At 37.8% G+C, this 17,437-nt stretch overlaps 1 protein-coding gene and 1 pseudogene across 2 annotated transcripts; one reads left to right on the top strand and one right to left on the bottom strand.

The window, feature by feature from the left end:
• The first annotated feature begins 320 nt into the window (after positions 1-320).
• LOC143604915 (CBS domain-containing protein CBSX6-like) lies at positions 321-2,022 on the top strand. The gene is made up of 2 exons (XM_077081244.1): positions 321-745; positions 1,056-2,022. The coding sequence occupies exons 1-2, from the start codon at positions 420-422 to the stop codon at positions 1,948-1,950; spliced, it is 1,221 nt and encodes a 406-aa protein (XP_076937359.1). The 5' UTR covers positions 321-419; the 3' UTR covers positions 1,951-2,022.
• A 504-nt stretch (positions 2,023-2,526) lies between these two features.
• LOC143604914 (uncharacterized) lies at positions 2,527-5,816 on the bottom strand (annotated as a pseudogene). Its single transcript, XR_013148383.1, has 8 exons — positions 5,611-5,816; positions 5,461-5,544; positions 4,690-5,382; positions 4,131-4,201; positions 3,854-3,943; positions 3,537-3,728; positions 3,309-3,423; positions 2,527-2,750 (listed from the first exon to the last, which is right to left on the bottom strand). The product of XR_013148383.1 is annotated as an uncharacterized LOC143604914 (transcript).
• Between the last annotated feature and the right edge of the window lie 11,621 nt (positions 5,817-17,437).

Genomic DNA, 17,437 nt, shown 5'->3' with positions numbered 1-17,437 from the left:
TAGCGCCCCGTTCGCGCCCCTGATGGTGTGGTGTTAGCGCCTGGGGGCGCGAGTGGAGAGGCTCTAGCGCCCCCGTTGAAGCCCCACACCCCTCAGTCTTATGGTCTGACACTCCAAACTAAATAATAATAATAATAATAATAATAATAATAATAATAATAATCACACATCTCTTGTCTTCTCTCCCCATCATGAAATAATATCAATTATAATAACCTTATCAATCAATGAATCTTTAGAATAGAACCCTAAAGCCAAGTGCCAAGCCACCGCCAACAAATTTCATGGGTCTAATTGCTTGTTCATGGCCAATTCTTGTCATGACTTGTTCATTTCCTCTTGTTTGAAGTTACCCATCACTCGTTTCCACCTTCTTTTAATATTTCTGCATAGCCTCTTATAACTGGATCAATTTTCAAATGGCATCAGTGTTTTTGTATCATGTGGTTGGGGATCTGACGGTGGGGAAGCCGGAGCTGGTGGAGTTTACCGAGAACGAAACGGTGGAGGCGGCCATCAGGGCCATCGGAGAATCGACTGACTGCGGGATAGCCGTTTGGAAGCAAAAGGAGAATGCGGAAATGAGGCATCAGCGGTTTCTGGGGATCTTGAATCCGCTCGATATTGTTGCCTTCTTGGCTAGAGATGATTGTTTGAATGATCAAGACAAAGCCTTGAACACACCGGTTTCTGAATTCCTTGTTCCTGATAATACTTTGTTGAAGGAAGTTGATCCTGGCACAAGGTAGGTTGGTTGGTTACCTACCTTCATTCCTTAAATATACATATACATATATGTATACTTACATTGATTGATTCATGTGTTTCTGTTCTTAGCATTAGCAATTTGAGATTTCAAAATGTAGTTAGTTTAGGAAGATTAGATTTTGTATGGGACTCCCAATGATTTAAATGTTGTAGATGTCACACTTCATAGAAAGAAAGTAATATATCATCTATCTTTTTCTACATAATAAGTGTAAAAATACGTTCCCAAACTCATCTTATTTCTGTCCTACCGACCCGTTAATTCACATGTCTTTTTTTTATGCTAGATTAATAGACGCATTGGAAATAATGAAGCACGGGGTGCGACGTCTTCTCGTTCCTAAAAGCATCGGGTGGCGAGGCATGAGCAAACGCTTCTCAATTCTCTACAATGGAAAATGGCTCAAAAACATCGATAGCAATCCACACATCACAATCCCCAACATCAACCGATCTTCATCCTCAACACCAGCAACCATAATCCGGGACAAATATTGTTGTCTTTCACGCGAAGACGTTATCCGTTTCTTAATCGGTTGTTTAGGAGCATTAGCCCCCCTTCCTCTATCCTCCATCTCATCTCTCGGTGCAATAAACCCTAAGTACCGCTCAATTGAAGCCTCATCACCCGCAATCGAAGCTGCACGTAAGATCCCGCGCGAACCAAGCGCATTCGCAGTTGTTGACCCGACACCAGACGGTCAACACAAGATAATTGGGGAGATCTCGGCATCTAAGTTATGGAAATGTGATTATTTAGCTGCGGCGTGGGCGCTTGCTAATCTTTCTGCAGGCCAATTTGTGACGGGTGTGGAAGATAATCAGTCATCGCGGTATCTTCCTGATTTGGTGGCGGCTGACGGTGCAGGTGCTGCCAGTGGTGGGCGGGTGATTAGACAGAGGACGTTTAGTAGCAGGAGTATCGGGATTTTTAATCATAATCCTTCGAGTCAAAGTTTTGGGGTTAATAGGAGCATGTATAGGGGTCGGAGTGTGCCTTTAACGTGTAAGACGACTAGCTCGTTGGCTGCGGTTATGGCTCAGATGTTGTCGCATCGGGCTACTCATGTGTGGGTGACTGAGACTGAGAATGATGATGTGTTGGTTGGGTTGGTTGGGTATGCTGATATCTTGGCGGCTGTTACCCGCCCCCCTGCCGCCCCTGTTCCCGAGGTTCAATAGAAACAAGAAGTGAATCAGGAATGTAAATGTTAAAAAAGACTTTTTTCTGGTTGGAATACTGTTTTTGGGTCGGGTCGTCTATGTTAAAGAATGGTTTGGTTGCGGTTCGTGTTTAATTCACAGTGTGGTTTCTACTATGGTTTCATCTGGTGGACCTTCACTTGGTCTTGTCTTTGTTTTTTGTTTGAAATCATCATATTTGTTATAAATAAATAAATTCAGGTTGTGTATAATATGTTGTTATATTCTTATGCATAAACTATGTTGCCTTGAATACATATAGGAAAACTGTGATGATACAATGCAACTTAACAACCCATAATGATGTCCTCCGGGCAAATGTCTGTGTTGCCCATCGAAACTAGTTTGGGATCTGAAACCTGCTTCTAAACTGAAACCAATTTGGTCTCGATTCGACCTGACGGTTTGTAAATTGGTTTTGATAACTTCCCAATTGAAACTGATCCAAGTCCGGTCAAAGTCCAAACCAATCCAAATATTTTTCACGTGTTTGCATTTAACTATATATGCCTCAAATTTACATATATGAAACCGTCGTGATACAGATACTTTTACTTTCAAAAGGAAACATATAAAAACTACTGACTAGAATGAATCACAACAATACAAACAAATTGCACACTATCTGTCTGATGAAGATGCTGAAGCCTTTGATGTTAAAGCATGGATTGTAGCTTGAGTGCTAACCAACTTCTCTCTAAGCAACATGTTGTACTCGTACAGATCTTTAAGGCTTTTCTGGATTTCTGGAATGCTAATTTCCGAACCTGCCTTCATTTCTACCAAAACCAACATATAAATAAGTCAAAACAGGTTGAAAGTATTGTAATAACATTGTTTTTTTTTTGTAACCATAAACGGTAAGCCTCACAAACTGCGCAGGTTCAAGTGAATGGTCAAAACGGGTTGTGAGCAAAACAACTTTGGTCAAAACAGGACATTGTAAAAAAAGTATCGATATGGTAATGGGTAAAAATGGGTTTCAGTACCGAAGATGGGTTGAAATGAGTTGGTAAGTGGTGATGGTCCTAGAGGTGAGCAAATGGGTTTACCAGGATGGACCTGAGACCAGGAAAATAGTAAAATCATACCCGTCTACAACAGTGGCCCAAAGCAGACCCAAGTTGACCCGATGTATAATTTGAGATAAACTAACCCAAATCAACACACATGCATAATTTTTGTTACCAAATCAACCCATTATTTGAAGAATGGGCCATGATTGCCACCAATAACAAACGGACAAAAAGGGTTGCGGGCGGGTGAACCCAACTCAGCCCAATTAACCCGACCGACCCGCCCATCTTGCCAACTCTAGGTTCAGTCATTATAGTTACCTAATGACGGTGGAAAAGGTATATCATCAGCAGCCATAACTTGTGGATCTACATCAGATGAACATATAATACTGTTTCCATTTTGTTCTTCCTGACAATTTACATCCCTTAATATCTGCAAAGGAGATGAATACACGCAAACTGAGTGACGAGTTGTTTTATAAAATCAAACTTAATGTCCCTCAAATGAACAGTTCATCTTGTCATGATGGACTGCCAAATGATTACCTTGTCACTCGGTGTGGTAACTTTATTGTTGAAATTAATGGTATCCATTCGTATTTGTTTCCTTTGATTAACGGATGAAGCTGGCCCACCTTTAGGAACCGCAAAACAATTGCAGCACTCCATTTCCACAGAAACTGAATCTTCAAACGGTGATATTCCACGACCCCATGTAAAACTTACATACTTCCTTAACTAGTTCCAATTATAAAACAAATCATTCAAACTTTCAAAGTAAAATAATTAAAAACTCATTGATGTTAGTTACATCCAACCATCTAAACGTACATGTTATACGATTAAATAAGATATCATAATACCTTGCTCCACCGTTCTCGGGCTTTCCGACTGTTTCTGATACTTCTCATTACCGCATCCTCGTGTCGAAATCTCTTGAATCTATATTCGAACTATTAAAAAAAACTATAATTAGGATCATATACAACCTCCTAAATAACTTTACTCGCAAAACTAGAATTCAAAACTAATTATTTATAATAATCCTGAATATTTTGGACAAAAATGAAAGCTAATAACTGTTTTTGTAGAAATGTATATACAAGTATTTAAGGAAAAAGAAATAAGACGCATACTTACTTGCACCAAAAGGTAGAAAAATATGCCAATACTAACACAGTACAAGCCACCAAGATCAGCAAGAAAGCCCACTGCCTTCTTCAAATAATAAGCCGAGTTAGATCACTATGCTTAACTCATCATATCTATTAGGACTTAGGAGTGTGCACGAAACCAAAATATCTGAACCGTAAACCCTAATAAGTTATAACCGAAATAACAGAAACCAACATAAAACTCATGGGTTGGTTTTATGTTTTAGTTTGGGTTTGGTTTTGCAATCAACCAAAAACCGAAGCAAACTTTTGTAAGACGTTAATAAATGGTGTGGTCCAATAGTTTCAAATCCAAATGTGTAATAATTAATTAATCATTTAAAAAAGGAAAAAAAATATCAGGCCCAATTCTTTATTTTGGGTCATGTTTTTTCAGCCCAAAAATTTTTCACGCCCAAATGATTGATTCAAAAAAACCGAAACCGAACGATCAGAATCCAAAAATCAAATTTTCGGTTTTTGGTTCTATGCACACACTTAAGGTATCTATGAAAAAACAAATGTAATTACAACAAATGACTCACCGGGCCCGAGAGTGCTCTGATTATCAATTTGCACAATGTAAGACGAAAGGAAATTAATATGAAGCGTTGTATTGACATACCCATCACTAGAACCTTCTAGAGAGGCCCGAAGCTGACTCGCATCACTAAAAGATGAACCCGGAACAAAATCATGAAACAAAGGTTGTATAAGTCTAAGATCATGTTTATTCCGGTATATTCTCGGAAACAAATTAAATTGCAGAATATTCGGATCTCTTCCTCTGTAAGTAACAAACTTTGCAGTATTCGTACTTCCATTCTTTAACGAGCCACTAACATGACTCATATGTTTCTTGTGGCGGCGGTCTCTGGCAGTCAACTTAAAGTCAAACCCGAGAGCGAGAGCTGGCACGTTTGGGATGTCAGCAAACTGCCATGAAATGTATATGTTGTCGCTAACGAGCTGGCAGTCGTTACATTTAAGCGTTATGGTGGGCCCGTTTGTGGTGTTTAGGCATGAGAAGTTGAGAAATGTGGAAAGTGGCTGGGTTCGGGAGTCGATAAAAGCGGGGTTTGCGGTTGTTATTAAAGTAAGGGGTCCGTTAAGGTTGGAACATGTCATGGTGGAGATGGTGGTCCATGTCGTTGTGGAACGATGCTAAATCGGGTGCGTTTGTTGCGATGACACTGTGTATTTCAATGGTTCTCATGGATATAACTTGGTAAAGTAACCTGTGGTGATGCATTTGTAATAATGATGACTGGTTATAAGAAAAGAAAAGTAAAAGTAAAATGAAATTAGTTACTTACGCAGCAAACAAACCGATAAAAAGAATCCAACTGGCAATAGAAAAGGCTCCACCGAGTTCGTTTCTTGACAAGCATTTGATCATCCTACAATTAGAATAATGATGATGTTCTCTGTGTTAAAGAATCACAAAGTAACATGAATTAGGTAACCTACGAGCCAATGTCTGGTGGAAAAGAAAGCAGAAGAGGAGCCAGGTGGCAAGCAGCACGAGCGTGGCTTCAAGAAACACAGCCTGGGACTGGGTGAACTTCTTGATGGTGTCGAAGGCGAAGATGTTCGCTGGGATGTTGATTGAGTAGTCCACACCGGACCCAACAGAGAACTGACCGGAGATGCTCAACGGCTCGCACACCATGCTCGTTCTGTTCAACAAGTACCCGGGATTACAGGCTGCTGCTGTTGTAACACAAGGAATTACCTGCTGGACATTGCTGCTGCATCTTCTTCTTCTTTGATGATTTTGTCAATCTTGGAGAGGGTGAAAGAAACAAACGACTATGGCGTGTCTGGATGGATCAATTCCAATTCCAATTCCAATTCCAATTCCAACATATGTTGTCAATACATGTAAATACATATACAATAATATATTATTTAGAAAACCATTCTCTAAAATTGATGTTATGGGAAATTAATGTACATACAATTATACATATTTTTAGCATCTAAAAATTTTTAAAAACTGTAACTTATCTAAGATAGAACATGGATCCTTGTGTTGTACTTAGAAATGATGAGATATAGGTTATGATCTATTTATCTAGTTTTGATAATTCTAAAATAACATTGTTAACACGATTGCTTAGGTTATCATACTAGTTAAAGAAATATGTTAATGGAATGTGTAATTATAACCTAATCTAATCAACCATGGGAGGTTGTGTGAGTTGACTACAACCACTCGAAGTTGTTAGGATTGGTATTTGAGAAATCGAAGTCAATCCTAATCGTTTTACTTTACCAAACTGCTTGTCTACTTAAATTGACATTCTCGTGGTAGCATGATATTAAGCATATGATGGACTTGAAAATACGCATGCTACTTTCTTTTATGTCATAGAATATGTTCACTTAGAAATGAGGGATTATTCTATCATATATTATTAGGACAAGTTTATCACATGTTTATTTAATAATTATCAAGGAAGAATATAGTGGATTCTTGATCTTAGATGGTAACCTTTATATAACTAAATTACTCTTTTAGAATTTCTCTTCTTGTCACCTATATATTATATATAAGTAACTTATATATATTATATATAAGTATTTATATTTTATAAAAAGTTCAAAAATCAACCCAAAAATGATTGAAACTCTCCGATTACATTAAAACGAAGATTCACTATTGGAAACATTTGTGTCCACGGATCGATACTTGGTTCTTACCAATACTATTTTACATATACGACAGGTACACTTACCTATTTTGTGTGTGTTTAGTCTTAGTAAAAATCACTTTTAAAAATTTAAAACACGATCTTGTGCAAAAGCTAAAACCCAATCCATCAATATATTTTACAAGCACGCGCAGCACACATCAAGTTTTTAGCACCGTTGCCGGGGACACGGTATATTTCTAAGAACGATCCAAGTTTTAATTTAATCATTGTTTATAATTGTACAAATTTTTAACTTTTATTTTATTTTATTTTTACTTATAATTATATTAGAATTAATTTTAAGGCTAGCCTAACCTTTATTTTAGCTTAATTAACTTATACCTTAGTTTAGTTTTAAAATAGCTTAGCCTAACTTTTAGCTTAACTTTAACTAACCTTTAGTCTTAGATAGTTTAAATTTGATTTAACCCCCATGCATGTCCTCTATATTCGGTCTTGAGCTTGTTTCTCCAATTTCTGAACCGGAACGACTCTTTCGTCGACGAACGCATAAACGGACTGCAGAAACCACCGAAACAATCAAAGACGAGTCAGTAGACGCCACCACATCAGGAAGAAATCAAACCGAATAAATGATGGAAGCATAAAACAACGAACCAAACATGAGCTAGTATGCCAAGCCAACTCTCGAAGGCTATGGCACTGGAGTGGTTCCACCCGATATCACCGAACATTTAGAAATCAAATCAAGCACCACTCATATGGAGGAAAATTCAGTTCAATTTCATGGTCTCCTCGACGAAGACCCTCTTTCTCATATATCTCGATTCTTACGAATCTGCGGAACCTTTAAAATTCAAAACTGTTTAGAAGATCGGATCAAACTCAAACTCTTTCCTTTCTCTCTAAGGGGTCAAGCCTTAGAATGGATAGAATCCCTTCCTTTTGGTTCCATCACCAACTGGGACCAGGTGGTTGAACAGTTTCTCCTCAAATACTTTCCGCCTGATAAAACTGCCAAATACCGAGCCAGCATTACCGGATTCCGAACCAATGATGATGAGTCGTTACACGCAGCATGAGAGAGATACAAAAAGTCTTCTGAGAAGATGCCCACACCATGGACTGAGCGTATGGTTGCAAGTACAAACTTTCTTTGACGCACAATCCAGTCAAAATAAACATGCCATCGAATTTTGTTAGTTTACATAATATTTGAACGCTACTATTACTAGCGTTTGAGAAAAAGCTAGCTACAAGCTTTTACATTTAAATTTACAAGTTTGGTACTTAAACTTCTATCAGCTTTTGTTAGTTTATATAATAGTTACACATTTAACCCTTATTCAAAACTAACTACCCCCATGACTTTTTTAGGGGCCGTAACTTTTTCACATGTTAATAATTTTTTAAACAAATTACATCATAAAAACGAGCGTTTTATTCTCTTTAATTTGAGCATGATATTGTTAATAACATACTACGTAATTATCGGTTATGATCGGTAACAAGTCGAGACAGGTGAGCTCGAATCATGTGTAAGACCAAATTAGGGTCAGAACGAGTCGATACAAAAAGGGTTAAATTAGTTCGTTTTGTGTCGGTACGCTTTTGAGTCGAAAGGGGTCAGGGCAGATGATGTTTCAAAATTAGAACAGTGCATGTTCAGAAAGGGATTCAGATCAAAATAGGTTGATTTAAAAAATTATCTATTTGAAATTACTGTATATTTCAGATTTGTTTCTTGATTTTTGACATCAGTTAGACGCTTACGGCCTTTACATAAATTACACGTCTATATTCGGGTTATGTATGCACTGTCATCAGGTGAATTATGTACCGACACTGATTATGCGGTTGATGTTAGGTTGCGCACCCATCCGCCGCACCATGCGGCACCAAACTAGTTTTATTAAAAGCTTCTGCTACTCTGCCAAACACCTAAAAATATTTAAAAAGCTACAGCTAACAGCTTCCAGCCATCAGCTTCCAGACTTCAGCTAACAGCTACCAGCTAGTTTTGCCAAACATCCCCTTTATATGTCCTATTACAAACATGTTTTATAATTGTATCATTCTTATTAAGTCATGATAGAGTATTTACGGCTAAACATTATATATATATATAACTAGGAATTTGTAACGATTCCGACAAAACCAGGTATACCCTAACCGATAGACGTTAGTTACGTCATATGTAATGTAGGGTACATGAGTTACCATGGTAATTATACGAGAATACATGGTTCATTGTATTGATTGTACGTGAATATATAATTCACCGTATTGAATATGCGATCAAACGATCGATAGTTATTGAAACCCGAATGAATCGAGGGTTCAATTATAGACGAGATATATGATATTTAGTGATGTTACGAAGTATTAAAGCTTCGGGATAAGTGGATTAAAGCACAGAAAAAGGATTTCGATTTAATAGTACGTCGGTACGTTAAACGAAACCTTTAATACCAAACCGAGCAAGAGACGATCGATCAAGCCGAAAAAGATGCGTAATAACTAATAATATGACGTTTTAAGTTAATAAATGTCATGGTTTAAGTTTTTAAATCGGTTTTATATAAATTTCATTTTTAAGACGAAAAAGACCGTTTTAGCCTCGTTTTAAGCCGACTTAAACATTTAAACGAAAAACGAACTGAACCAGATTATCCAAAACATTATCCGGATATCCGAAATCCAAACATGTGGCCTAGAATGATGAAGTGGGTCCCACCCCACCCCTCATCTAAACCGATCGGAATACATAGGGGTGTAAACCCTTTCCATTTCTTTTTTTTACAAACACACTCAACAATCCATGAATCCTCTCCACTTGATGATCAAAACCCGAGAGTTTGTAGCAAGAAAACAAGGTAAGGAATCGAGTTAATCACGTGTTCATCTTCGTTTCTTGAGTTTGTTTGCAAAAAAATGAGGTTTCAAAGATGAAAACTGATTCTTGCGTGATCAAGTGATGTATACGGGTTATACAAGGGATCTTGGTCCAAGAAAGGAGTTAAACGAACCAAAAACGAATTTTTACGGTTTAAATCTTTGTTTTTGAATCATAACCGAAACCATGAAAGAAATGGCTTGATCGTGAGTGTAACTTGCTTGGTATTGTGGTATGTTGTTTGTAGGCTCTGTGTTTAGTGGTAGATAAGACGGAAAGACGAGTTTGTAGCTTGTAGTGGCGGAAAACGAAAGGTATATTCGGTTTATGTCGGTGTATGTGTTTTTGGACAGATTGTTGGTCGTTTAGAGTTAGGTCATGAAATTTTACAGAGGTGTTAAACACATGAAAATATGAGTTCTGTTAAATTTTGGTAATTTTTGGATAAAGGATGAATATTTGGTGAATTTAATGCTCGGTTTTGGCCAAAAATGGTGAAAAATAGTTAAATATCATGAAAAATTCTGGAAAATTGCAGATAAGCTTTTTATATCATGTATAAGTCACACAAAAAATTTGAGTTCAGTTGGAGAAGTCTAAGTAGGCTTTTCGGTTAAACGAGTTCTAGGGTGTTCTAGCTCGGTTTTAGTAGAAATGGCATGTAAAAGAAGATTTTGGTTCTGGAAAAATTACAGGGGACTATGTGGATGGCAGAGGACATCCAGGAAAAATTTGGGATTTTTCTAAGATCGTTTGGTATTTACGACATATTTAGTGTTTAAATGGTGTTTAAAAATAGATAAATAAATTTTAAATATAAGAATTAATTCTGGAAATATTTTTATAAAATTCCTCACTGTTAAAAAGTGATTTGTGCAAAATTTCAAGATCCGAGAGTAAACGGATAATTATTTGTGCTAATTATCAAACTTTTAAAGTTAAAACGCGTAAACCGGTGAAGTTCGCTTAAGCGAGCTGACTGGTGTATAAAAACCCTAAAAATGAACTATTTTCATATAAATGAGTTAGACAAGTAAAAATAAATCATCCGAAAATAATTCGGATGATTTGAGTAATTTTAACCTATTTTAACAGTTTCCGGTACGCCAAAGACGGAAACGGGTCCCGAGGCCAATCGGGAGGTCTAAACCGAGCTATAATTTCACATCTTTAATTAATTATCAGTCAACCACTATTTTCGGGTCGTGTGTGACCAAACTCATTTTTGAAACATAAAAACGGATAACCGTGCTAGGCACGCAAAACGAGAAAAATGACTAATAGTAGTTGTGACCATGGAACTCTAAACGACATCACAATCTGAGTCCGGAGAAGTGTTTCTGGGTTAACCTTGCCCCCAGAACGGGTACAGTGCTGGGTTAACAGTGTCCCCAGATGTACCAGTCGATACGGTTAAAAGATTATATAAACAATAAGTGTATAATAACGATCTTAGGGATCATATTACAGATTGGACGCGTTAATTGATAATGATTGTTGTTACCTGCTAGCATGTGCTAAGGTGAGTTTCACGAGCCCCTTTTTCTGAATTGTTTTCAAATATTTTCCCGGGGCGGAAGCATGTTTCTATTAAAATGTTTAAGTACATACTGAACGCATGGACTTGCGTGTGTTTATAAATATTTGATTGTACGGGAATCGTACGGAATGGGTACAGGACTGGGTTAACAGTGTCCCCAGATGTCTTTGGAAGTGTTTCCGGGTTAACATTGCCCCCGGAGGGAGTACAGTACTGGGTTAACAGTGTCCCCAGGGGTTCCTAGAAGTGTTTCCGGGTTAACATTGCCCCCGGAGTGAGTACAGTACTGGGTTAACAGTGTCCCCAGATAATATTATATTATGATATGGATTTATCATGGTTTACTAAAATTGTGAAACTCACCAACTATTCGTAGTTGACCCGTTTTCTCACATGCTTTTCAGGTACAATTTAGATGAAGTGATTGCTTACGAGCTAAGTGCTTGATGTGTGTAAGATTTGTGTGCGGGATGTCAGGATACATTATAACAGATAGAATTATGAATCGTATTGTATGATGTGTGTATCACCTAGACGATAATGAAAGATGAGATAATGTAATTTTGAAGTATATTAATGCATTCATTTTTCTTTATAAACAATGTGGTTGATATCAGAGGTGTCTGTCGCATCCCGTTTACATTTCCGCTGCGGTTGCGGGGTGTTACAGAACTTGGTATCAGAGCCATTGGTTATAAAAGAATTAGGATGTCTTTAAAAGATACCTAAAATATAACCAGTAGCTCAAGTATTATAGGATCTGAATATCAACTAATAATATATAGTGACGAGAGCTGGATAAACTTGGATGGACAAGTGAGTTATTATGGTCCGGAACATAATAACAGACTTGTCCGCACGAGGGAATTCAGGGGAAGTCACGGGGTACGTTAATAGGTAAAAATTGCAACATATGTGTAAAGTATATAATATTATTTATACGTGCTAATGTGTGTATATATATATGTACATATCTTGTGGGTACATGTATTGAGAAATGGGACCCGGATAAGGAACCGGGGAAGGAAATAATAAAAAGTACCGAGGATGCTGAAATTCCTAGAGCATCGGTTGATGATAAGTCTGACTTATTGGGCCATAGTTATGATAGTACCAAGTTAGATCTCCCGTTTGACATTAACCAGAAATATCTAGTAACCATCCCTCCCAACTGAAATTGATAAATCCCCTACCCTACCAATACCGGTACCGTATATTCTAATAACCCCAGATGTTCACCTGAACCGTCGACCCTCACGTACGGACGGACCTGTACCTGAACCCATCCTTGTTCCATTAAAATAAAAATAAAATAATAATAATAAAATGGATAATAAATGAGCTGATAAAAATAATATATAGAAATATATATATATGTATTGCTCACTCTCCAACATATAAGACATACCACCTCCAGATCGAGAATTACTGATTTTAGCAAACCTAGAACGCCTGAGGACATTGGCTGAGCAAGTGATAGAGTTTCCCATAATAGTAATTAATAATATTTGAAGGCAACCCATGTAGCGCGATTACCTTGAACCTTGCAACTCCCTATGTTAACTTTACATCCGTTAGATGCCTATACCCATGTATACTCGAATAGAATGATTACCCATACACAAAGAAGTGTTGGAATCATTATAGCATAGTTGGTTGTTCGTTCGTAGGTGGTATACTGTGTATGCCGGATATACGAATAAACACGGATATTATAACTCCGTGGTAGGTAATCATTTGGTGCTCACGGTGTGCATGTATCGGTTATGATGACATGCAGAAGGATATTGAAATCATGAATATTAAACATTGATTTTTGTTGAAAAAGATCTATATGTCAGATGGTGACAAGGGTTATGAACCACATTTAGACGTTAACCGACGTCAGGTTAAGCCCATATGTTATTATATTTGTGGGACATATATACTAGATGCCGGTATGTGTAATACATATGATAATATTTGGTGTGTATGTGTATCTGTTGTTATGATTGGGCTGGTAACGAGTTACATGGTGAGATTAGTATTGATTACTGCGTACGGGATGAGTACGGCAGATTGACATAAAAAGAGTAACTCCAATGATGGAGATTGATATGATTCAGTTGATTGCTCAAGGATAGCAGATGATGATACCGAATGTTGTATCACAGATCACTGCTAGTGTTGATGCAAATGTGATCGCAGGATTATAGATCGAGCAATCACATGATTATGAATATTTCAATTCTTAGTGGTATTACTAAGAGTGATAATGTCCCACCGAATGCTATTATGACTACAAGTATTAGTTATAAACTAAACATGAATAGTAGTCGTAATGAATTAGATCCGGTATGAGGGGTATGTTTGTTGGTTGTGTTAAGGAAATTATTAATAGTTGACTGATGGTAAAGGGAGGAATGGATTAGCGAGTGGATAGAAAAGATCGAGATGGTTAAGGATATTGGTAAGAGTCTAGAACATTGTGTAGTGAAGTATGCTACAGATATGTTGGTAGATTATGTTGTATCGTGATGGAACACGATGGTACAAAATAATAGTTAGAAAATTTTTGCTCAGATGATGTGGTCGGAATTTAAAATTCTTGTGCTAGAGCACTTTTATTCGAGTAATTAAGTTCAGAGGTTGGAAACTGAACTATGGAAGATAGAAATGTTGTATGCTGATCACTTAGAAAACGCTAATCGTTTGAAGGAATTGTCATGTCTGGTAACATGGCTAATTACTCCTGAAACTAAGCGAAGTGAGCGCAATATTGGGGACTAACTCCATCGATAAGGAGTATAGTCAATCCTGTAAAATATATAACCTTTGGAAGGGTTGTGTCACCAGTCAGCATTGATATATTTGACTCTATGGGAAGCGGACTGGAAGGACGTTAGGAGAGACGTCGAGTATTAAAGAGGAGAAATGATAAAGGTATAGTGCAAGATAGACTTGTGAATAAGTAGGCATGTCCTACAACCCAGAATTATACTAAGACTAGTTCTGGTTTGAAAACATGAACCGCATGAAGGGTCCTTCCCTAAATGTGGAAAATATGGTTATCGGTAGGAAGAAGAATGTCGAGTGATAGTAGGCCACAGGTGTGGTAAAGATGGGCGTAATGCCCCAATTGTAGAACCAATTGAAGCCATGTGAACCGGCAACCCCAACCCATTCGTGTACAACCACTCCGAACCCAACAACTTCAATAACAATCTATCCAAAGAAACCAAATTATGCCAAACAGTTGTACTTGCTATGAATGTGGCAGTACAGAACGTTTCAAAAGAAATTGCCCAAAGTTGAACCAAGGTGTCGTTGGAAGACGAACCTCATGACAAGCATTAACCTCTAATCAAGCAAAGAGCCGTGCTTTTGTGAGTAATTTGAATAAAGCACGTCATGATCCAAAGGTGGTGTTAAGTATGTGGTAGTTTTAAATCAATAGACTTCAGTGATAATTTTTACGGTCGTCGATAGAAGTTAGTTCCCGTTAACCTCCTATCATTTGGAAAGATACCGATTAAGTGAAACTATAGAACCCTATACTGTAGAATCGCTAACGGTAAATCCCTAATGGTTAACTAAATTGTACGGAATTGTCCTATTATTCTGAACGATTAACCTTTCCTTATTGACCTACGACCAGTAAAGCAAAGAAGTTTTGACGTAATAGTTAGCATGGATTGGCTAACTCAACATGAAGCAGAAATCAAATATGAAAAGAAGATGATTAGAAGCTCTCTTTCGGACGATGAAGCGATTAAATACAGAGAAAAGTGTACGGTATTATGTTGCCACTCTAATCTCATCTTGAGATGTTATAATATTTACGACAAGAAGACGTGGTGTATTTAACAAACGTGATTGCCAAAGTATTTAAAAGAAAACATATAGAAGATATCCCGGTGGTACGCAAATTTCCACAAGTTTTCCCAGAAGAACTTCCTGGATTACCGCCAACCCGACAGGTCGAATTCAGAATCGATTTAATGTCTCAAGCTGGCCCTGTTGCTAAAGCACCCTACCGACTTGCACCGTCCGAGATGCAAGAATTATCCAATCAGTTACAAGAATTGTTGGATAAGATTTTATACGACCTAGTTAGTCACCATGGGGTGCACCAGTTTTAATTGGGAAATGAAGGACGGAAGTGTTAGGATATGTGTTGATTAGGGAGAATTGAATAAAGTGACGATCAAGAATAGGTATTCACTTCTTCGAAGTAAATGATCTGTTTAACCAACTGCAAAGGGCGATTTATCTTTAGAAAATTGATCTTATATATAGTTATCACCAAATGAAAAATCCAAGAGGAGGACGTTGCAGCAACAGCGTTGCGGACTCGCTACGGCCATTATGAATTCTTATCCATGCCGTTCGGGTTAACAAATACGCAGGCAGTATTCATGGAACTCATGAATCGAGTCTGTAAACCTTACTTTGACAAATTTGTCATAGCATTCATTGATGATATTTTGATATATTCGCAACGTAAAGAAGAGCACGAACGACGATTAAGGAAAATTGTGGAAGTGTTAAAGCAAGAAGAGCTATACGCGAAGTTTTCAAAATGTGATTTTGAATAAAGAAGGCATAATCCCTTGGTCATGTTGTAAAGCAACAAAGATTTCACAAAGATCAAAATAAGATAGAAACCATTAAAATTGTGCCAAGCGACGATTTTAAGTCTCCCCGATGGAGACGATGGTTTTGTCGCGTATTGTGACGCATAGCGTAAAGGGTTAGGATGCGTGTTGACGCAGTATATTAAGGTTATAGCCTATGCTTCCCGACAGTTAAAAGTACACGAGTAAAATTACACTACTCACGACGTGAACTGGGAGCGGTTATCTACGCACTTAAAATGTGGAGACATTGCCTCTACGATACGAAGTGCACCATCTTCACCGATCATAAAAGTTTGCAGCACATATTTGATCAGAAGGAACTGAATATGAGGCAACGAAGATGGGTCGAGTTGTTAAGCGATTATGACTGTGACATCCGTTATCACCCTGGCATTGAGTAAGAAAGATCGGGTTAAGCCATTGCGAGTGCGAGTGCTGGGGATGATAGTCCAGTCGAACCTTCGAACCTGATTCGAGTCGCTCAACGTGAGGCGTTGAAAGAGGAACAATTGGAAAAGAAGGAATCTTACGGCAATGAGGAGAATTTCGAACAGCGCGTGGACTAAATTCTCTACTTCAAAAATCGGGTTAGGATCCCGACCCTCCATGACTTTCGTGAATTAATCATTGACGAAGCGCATAGATCGAAATAATCCATACATCCGGGATCGGATTTGACTATTGATGATACGGATATCTGAAAGGATTTTTATTAATGGTCGAGTTTGGAGAAAGATATGGTTACGTGTGTTGGAGAATATTGAGTTATGCAAGAGATAAGGCTGCACACCGAAAACCCTAGGGAACGCCACAACGACAGAAAATTCGCCAATGATAGTGGGAATAAATTACAATGAATTCTTGCCCAAATTCCTGATGGTGAAATGGTATCTCGTCGTGGAGTGCCATTTTCAATTATCTCAGATCAAAATAGTCATCCTACTTCCATTATTGGAAGGCGGGGAAGGAAGCATCGAGAGCTTGAAGCTTTTTACGGGTGAAGTAATTATCACCAATTTGTTAAATTGAAAATGGGCGTCAATCAAGCCATAAAATTTAAATTGATTCGAGAAACAACCAATCGGATTTATAATATTTAAGACAAGTTGAAAGCAGCGCGTGATTGGCAAAGGGTTTATGCCAACGTTCAAAGGAAACCATTGTCCCTGAATAGAGGTGACAAGGCATTTTAAGGCATCACCTTAGAGAGAGGTGATATGAGGTTTGGCAAAACCGAAAATAGCTTCTTAATAAATTGGACGAGAACTATCTCCATGGTTGGTCATTTAGTTTATCGATTAAAGTACTCTAGGGGCTAAGTACTATAGAGGATATTTTGTCATGTATACGGATTGAAAAGTGTCTAAGCGATGAGGCAACGAAAGTACTAGTAATAGAGGTACTCATAGAAGACATGATTGATATCATAACTAATTCCGTAGAGATAGTAGACGGGAAAACTAAACAGTTTGGACATACCAAGCTTTATTAATTAAGATTAAGCGGAATTCACAGCGAGGACCAGATTATACATGGTAACGCGAGGGTGAATTCTGAAGGAAAAACCTCCACCTTTCT

The sequence above is a fragment of the Bidens hawaiensis genome, unplaced genomic scaffold (genome assembly GCF_021521415.1).
Source record: "Bidens hawaiensis isolate Kalapana, Puna unplaced genomic scaffold, B.hawaiensis_p1.1 tig00067329_1, whole genome shotgun sequence".
Lineage (NCBI taxonomy): Eukaryota > Viridiplantae > Streptophyta > Magnoliopsida > Asterales > Asteraceae > Bidens > Bidens hawaiensis.
This window is presented reverse-complemented; position numbering and strand designations above follow the sequence as displayed.

What these genes read in the sequence shown, in the direction of transcription:
- LOC143604915 (XM_077081244.1), top strand. Translation starts at nt 420, where the DNA reads ATGGCATCAGTGTTTTTGTATCATGTGGTTGGGGATCTGACGGTGGGG. An exon ending in GAAGTTGATCCTGGCACAAG is followed by an intron (nt 746 to 1,055) that starts GTAGGTTGGTTG and finishes TTTTTATGCTAG; the next exon opens with ATTAATAGACGCATTGGAAA.